Source organism: Quercus suber, unplaced genomic scaffold, assembly GCF_002906115.3.
Source record: "Quercus suber isolate HL8 unplaced genomic scaffold, Cork oak 2.0 scaffold_153, whole genome shotgun sequence".
Taxonomy (NCBI): Eukaryota; Viridiplantae; Streptophyta; class Magnoliopsida; order Fagales; family Fagaceae; genus Quercus; species Quercus suber.
The window spans coordinates 776,600-783,992 of record NW_027069614.1 but is presented as its reverse complement, the minus strand read 5'-3'; the positions used below and the strand labels follow the sequence as shown (position 1 = coordinate 783,992).

General features: G+C 37.4%; 1 protein-coding gene across 1 annotated transcript; it reads left to right on the top strand.

Annotated features, from left to right (window-relative positions):
• The first annotated feature begins 1,482 nt into the window (after positions 1 to 1,482).
• LOC112008426 (uncharacterized) lies at positions 1,483 to 2,511 on the top strand. Its single transcript, XM_065777341.1, has 2 exons — positions 1,483 to 1,861; positions 2,033 to 2,511. Exons 1-2 carry the CDS (start codon positions 1,483 to 1,485, stop codon positions 2,509 to 2,511), a joined length of 858 nt encoding a protein of 285 aa, XP_065633413.1.
• Positions 2,512 to 7,393: the final 4,882 nt, after the last annotated feature.

Genomic DNA, 7,393 nt, shown 5'->3' with positions numbered 1-7,393 from the left:
GGAAACCTATGGCAAGTCGTGAATAGAAACTCAGTATGGTATCTAGTCCTTAGCAAGGGACAATCATACTACAGTTAGTCCTTAGCAAGGGACGGTCCTAGAAAAGGGGACAGTGCACCTTTGATAGCTCCTTAGCAAGGGAGTATAGTATTGAGGATCCAAAAAGGAAGCTCCTTAGCAAGGGAGTGCACCTTTAGGTTCCAAAGGAACCATCCTTAAGAAAGGGGATGAAAAGGAGGTTCCAGTCCCAAAAAGGGGAACAGCACAACCCTGTCAACGGGGCATAAACGTTGACCACAAGAAAAGCCTAGGAAATTGTTTATGTGATGATATTAATATATATATATATATATTATGATGGCTCACAATATAAAGATATTTGTTTTTATATATATGAAGTATTTGATGATGAATATTGATGGGTTACAAGTTATGAAATTGTTGTAAAAACTATTTATTTGAAAGGTTTGTTCCCTACGCCCTAATGTTAGTGAATTCCACTTATTGAGTTATCTCACCCTCCTTTATTTCCCATTACAGATACATTAGAGGGATTATTGGAGTAGAGATAGACAGCAGTTACAAACTATTTTGTTGAAGTGAGGATTTTATCGTTATTTTATGGCATTGAACATTGTATTGGAGAATTATTTTGAGGATGTTTGTATTTGGTGAATTAGAGCTCTGACATTTGTGATGGCATTTTAGATTGCTGGTTTCTTTCATTTAATATTTTTATGGATTATTCAGATTAACTTGACTTTTAATGCTTATGATTTTGGGGCGTTACAATTATGGTATCAGAGCTTAGGATATGATTCTGTAGACACTTGAAAATTTAGGTTCTGATCCTGTAGACACTTGAAAACTAGGTTATGATTTTGCAGATATTTGAAACTAGGTTATGATCTTGATTTTTGTCAGAGCATTTGGTATTTAGGTTATGTTTGATGAGATATTTTAAATCATCTTAGCAATGTTACTTCTTATGTTTAGTAATAATTATTGCACTGTCTATATTTCTTGATTTTCTTGTTAACTAGGTATCATGCCACATAAAAAGAAGTGAGTAGCTAATTCCAATAGCGAGGAACCTATTGTTAATTTGTGAAGGCTAACCAATGCAAGGGTTGATATTGAGGCTTAAGTCACTCAAGACATGAGAAATAATGAACGTCCTAGGGTGACACGCACTGATCCTTTGGATGAAGCTGCTGCCCGACTGTTGGATAGGTTGCTAGTAGAGGCGCAGGTAGGGTAGAGGCAAGGGCTGGTTGCTCTTTTGAGACTTTTATGAAGCAGAATCCCCCTTCCTTTGATGGGAAGCTAGATCCTACAGAAGCTGAGAATTGGTTCTTATAGATGGAGAAGTTGTTAGAAGCTTTAGATTGCACTAACTCCCAAAAGGTGCGGTTTGCAACTTTCAAGTTGATTGGGGAAGCTGAGCATTGATGGAGATCCACTAAGGCCATTTTGGAGGGAATGGACATTGAGAGAAACCCCATTACTTGGGAGAAATTTAAAGGGGTTTTCTATGATAACTACTTTCCTAAGGTGGTTCGGGAACGAAAAGAGAGAGAATTTGCTGAATTGGTGCAAGGAAGTCTGACTGTTGAGCAGTATGCTGCTAAATTCATCGAGTTATCTTGCTTTGGACCCCACTTAATCCTTACTGAGGTGAAGAAAGCAAGCAAATTTCAAAAGGGGTTGAATGAGAGACTTCGACACCATTTGATTGCATCAGGGGTTGATAATTATGCGGAGCCAGTTAAGAGAGCTATGAGGCTGGAGGAAGATTTCAAGAACAATGTTAGGAAGGAGAACCCACCTAGAAACACTGGACAGACAGGCTTTCGACAAGGTACTACTTAAGGTCATTGAAACAAGAAAGGATCTTTTGGGAGGTCTGGGAGTAATTCATCATCAAATAAGCCAGAAAATAAGAATCCACCCTAAAATGCTCAAGCTAGAAGTTCGAATGCTTGCCCTACATGTGGAAGGTTTCATGGAGATAAGCCATGTTTCTTTGAAGGAAAGGCTTATTATAATTGTGGGAAGACAGGACACCTAGCTAGAAGCTGTACTTCTCCTCAACAAAACCCAATGGCACAACCTGGAAAGAATGATCAGAGGAGGAAAGCACAAGGGAGAGTGTTTGCACTCACACCACTAGATGTTCAAGCTTCGAATACTGTGGTTACAGGTATCCACCCTTTATTCTCAAACTTTGCTAAAACTTTATTTGATTCTGGATCTACACACTCTTTCATCTCCTCTCGATATGCTAAGTTATATGATAAGAAACCTGGACTTATGGATTATGACTTGTCTATGGCCACACCTATGGGTGATTCTTTGGTGTGTAACTCTATGCTCAAGTCTTGTGTCATCCAAATTGAGGATAGGGAAATGTTAGCAGATTTGATTTTGATGGACATGTATGACTATGATGTAATTTTGGGAATGGAATGGCTGGCAGCTTATCATGCTAGTGTAGATTGTTTTAGATAAGAAGTGGTGTTTCAGCCTCTAGGAGAACCTGAATTTCGGTTTAAGAGCTCTAGGATGCATGCTTTACCTAGGGTGATATCAGCCCTTCGAGCTAAGCGTCTATTACGGAAAGGATGCCAAGGGTACCTAGCTCATGTGGTGGACACTAAGAAAGAGGTATTGAAGTTGGATGATATCCCTATTGTAAGGAAGTTTCTTGATGTCTTTCCTGATGACCTACCAGGGATACCTATAGATAGGGAGATTGAATTCTCTATTGATTTGCTCCTTGGAACTTCTCCTATTTCAAAAGCACCATATTGGATGGCACCAACTAAACTTAAGGAGCTCAAGGAACAGTTACAAGTACTCCTCGATAAGGGGTTCATCAGACCAAGTGCATCTTCTTGGGGTGCACCAGTTTTATTTGTGAAGAAGAAGGATGGGACTATGAGGTTGTGTATTGACTACCGTGAGTTAAACCGGGTTATTGTGAGAAACAAATACCCTCTCCCTTGTATTGATGACTTGTTTGATCAATTGCAAGGGGCATAAGTCTTCTCTAAGATTGACCTTCATTCTAGGTATCACCAGTTGAAAATCAAGAGTGAAGATATACCCAAGACAGCTTTTAGGACGAGGTATGGGCACTATGAATTCTTGGTAATGCCTTTTGGATTGACCAATGCTCCTGTTGCATTTATGGGCTTAACGAATAGGGTGTTTCATGAGTACTTAGACCGCTTTGTTATTGTCTTTATTGATGACATCCTAATCTTCTCCAAAAGCATGGAAGAACATGAAGAGCACTTGAGAATTGTTTTTTAGATTTTGAGGGAGAAGAAGCTATATGCCAAGTTTAAGAAGTGTGAATTTTGGCTTGACCAAGTGGTGTTCCTAGGGCATGTGATATCTAAGGCAGGGATTTCTGTAGACCTTAGTAAGGTTGAAGCTGTGGTTGATTGGGCAAGATCAACGAATGTGAGTGAGATTAGAAGCTTTTTGGGCCTTGCTGGCTATTATAGGAGGCTTGTGGAGGGATTTTCCTATATTGCAGCCCCTTTGACTCAACTAACTCGTAAGAATGCCAAGTTTGTGTGGACAGAAGAATGTGAGAAGAGTTTTCAAGAACTTAAGCAAAGGTTGGTCACTGCACCAGTACTAACCATCCCTAGCAACTTGGGAGGTTTTGTCATTTATAGTGATGCTTCAAGGAAAGGGCTGGGTTGTGTGTTGATGTAGCATGGTAAAGTCATAGCTTATGCTTCCCGCCAATTAAAGAGTTATGAACAAAATTATCCCACTCATGACTTGGAGTTAGCTGCAGTGGTGTTTGCATTAAAGATTTGGAGACACTATCTGTATGGTGAAAGGTGTGAGATTTATACAGATCATAAGAGCTTGAAGTAATTCTTTACTCAAAAGGAATTGAATATGAGGCAATGAAGGTGGCTTGAGTTGATTAAAGATTATGATTGCTCAATCAATTACCATCCAGGCAAGGCTAATGTGGTAGCTGATGCACTTAGTCAGAAGTCTTCTGGTTTCTCAACTGCCTTGTTAACTACTCAAAAGGAGATTATTAAGGACTTGAAAAGGATGGGAATTGAAATCGTCATGGGTGATTCCCAAGTCTTTATGGCCAATTTGACAATACAACCCACTTTGATTGAGAAGATTAAGAGTTCACAAGTTGATGATGCACGAATTGTAAAGATTATAGAAGAGGTACAAGAAGGGAAGAGACCAGAATTTAATGTGTCTAATGATAGTGTTTTGAGGTTTGGAAAAAGGCTTTGTGTGCCAAATGATTTTGTATTAAAGAAGGAGATTATAGAAGAAGCCCATCGTACCCCATACTCAGTGCACCCTGGTAGCACTAAAATGTATCGTGACATTCGAGAAACTTATTGGTGGAATAACATGAAGAGAGAAATAGCTCAGTTTGTGGAGCAATGCTTGACTTGTTAACAAATTAAGACACTACACCAAAAAACTTCAGGACTGCTACAACCACTTCCCATTCCTGAGTGGAAGTGGGAGCGCATATGTATGGATTTTGTGACTGGTTTGCCAAGATCTCCTAAGGGACATGAGGCCATTTGGGTAATTGTGGATAGGATGACAAAAACAGCACATTTTATTCCGGTTAAGATGACTTACTCACTTGATCAGTTAGCACAAATTTATATTGATGAGGTTGTGAGTCTTCACAGAGTTTCAGCATCAATTGTGTCTGATCGAGATCCAAGATTCACCTCAAAGTTTTGGGAAAGCCTACAAAAAGCTTTGGGTACGAATCTTAGCTTTAGTACAGCCTTCCACCCACAAATAGATGGACTATCAGAAAGGACTATTCGTACTTTGGAGGATATGTTAAGGGCTTGTGTATTGGATTTCAAAGGGAGTTGGGAAAAATACTTGTCTTTAGTGGAATTTGCCTATAATAATAGCTACCACTCTAGTATTGAGATGGCTCCCTATGAGGCTTTGTATGGTAGAAAATGTAGGTCCTCGTTGTGTTGGGAAGAGGTTGGTGAGAGAAAATTGTTGGGACCAGAAATCATTCAGATGACATCTGAGAAGATTGATTTGATTCGTAAAAGATTACAAACAGCACAAAGTCGATAGAAAAGTTATTTTGACAACTCAAGAAAGAAAGTAGAATTTGAAGTTGGAGATATGGTATTTTTGAAAGTCTCCCCAATGAAGGGTGTGATGAGATTTGGGAAGAAGGGAAAGTTGAGTCCCAGATTTGTTGGTCCATTTGAGATCCTGAAATGTATTGGTAAAGTTGCCTATGAGTTGGCCTTACCGCCTACATTTGCAGGAGTACATAATGTGTTTCATGTTTCCATGCTGAGAAAGTACATCCCGGATCCTTCACACGTCTTGAACTATGAGCCACTCAAGATCAAAGACAACTTGACTTATGAGGAAGTTCCAATCCAAATTCTTGACCGCAAAGATCAAGTTCTACGCACCAAGTCCATATCATTGGTTAAGGTTCTTTGGAAGAATCATACAGTGGAGGAGGCATCTTGGGAATGAGAAGATGAGATGAAATCAAAGTATCCAGAGTTGTTCAGTAATGAAGGTATGTACAATTTCGAGGACGAAATTTTTTAAAGGGGGAAGGATGTAACACCCCAAAATTTTGACACCAATTTAATTATTATATGTAAATTATAAAGGAGGCCTACAATTAAATGGATTAAATTGAATTGGGCCTAATATATTAAAAAAATAATAATAAAATTAATACTATGGAATATGAAGCCCAAGTGAAGTGGCATGAGTAAATATATGGGCCTTAATAACCCTAGCCTTTCTTCTCTTAAAGCATACGTGTATTTGTTGATGGGATTCCTTTTTGCTTCAGCCGACTACTAAACTCTGCCTTCCGTCACTGTGGTTGTGAGAAGAGACTACAGGTATGGTTTCTATGACTATATTAATGGAAATATGACTCCTATGATTGTTATCATACTTAGACTAGGCAAGTACATATAGGCATGTGTCATGGAAAGGAACTAAGAGACGTTGGTCTCATAAATCTCCAACTATCACTACATTAAGGGAAAAGATGTCCTATATTGTTATTATATGAGTCAAGGAATGGTCAAATATGGCTGCATGTCAAGAGCTTTGAAATTGTATCTAATAAGCCTGGACTTTATCAATTGGTTTGTCATCATGTGAAAGGAAAAGGGTTGCTTGTGGTTTATATATATATAATTGTTTATAGTCTCACTCTTTTCACCACCATTGTCATTGTCCAAATAAGTGTCCAGCCGTGTCTTTGTGCTTTATGGCATCAAGAGGATTTGGGTCTTTGGGTTGATGATTACAATAATAAAATAGGAACTGTTTATTTGTACAACCATATTGTCCTCCATAGGCTCTAAGATGAATTTGACATAACTTTAATATGTGGCTATTACTTTTGATTAATAGCCTTATATATTAGGTTGATCAAATAGGTTTATATATCCTGTGGCTTCAAGGGAAAAATGTGAGCAACCGGATTGATAGATTTAGAATACTATCTCGTGATTCCCATGTTAGATTGAAATATATATATATATATATATATATTTATATATTAGAGTCAATAGTATATATATATATATATATATATATATAATATTAAGGTCAGTAGATGTCCAGCGGCATCAAGAGAGCATTCTAGCACTAGATTGATAGATTAAAGCAATCTCACGTGGCCTTCAATGTTAAGTTGAATATATATATTTATATATATAATTTTAGAGTCAATGGACATCCAGTGCATCAAGAGGGAATGCTAAGCAACAAATTAAGGCAATACGTGGCTTTCAATAGTAAATTGGATAGTTAGGTGAATAAAGGGAGAATTTTAGATATATCAATATTGTCTAGGATAAAACCATTTTAAGTGTGAAAATAGATTTTTAGGTGGGAAATTGTGTATTGATGAATCTATTTTTGGTATTGCTAGGTTCTAATTCTACTGAATTGTTGTGATTCAAGGGAGGTTGATTTCCATTATTTTGCAACTAAGAGGTAAGTGGTGTTTACTAATTTTGGGAGTTTTTCCCAAACAGCGTTGGTTATTAAACTATTATATATATAAGAAATATATTGTTATTCTATACATATAAATGGATATTTTATAATTTCTTGATGTGTACATTAATTATTCGTTTTATGAAAAACTTGTGGGACAACCTCAATTCATTTAAATTTGTATGTGCGATATATCCTTATATTTTCGAGAATTATGATTGGATTATTTTTGTAAGCATCTTGAATGGATTGTTTATGTGAGAATCTTGTATATGTTTTGAAAACTTATGGCAAGTCATGATTAGAAGCTCAGTATGTTACTTAGTCCTTAGCAAGGGACAATCATACTGCAGCT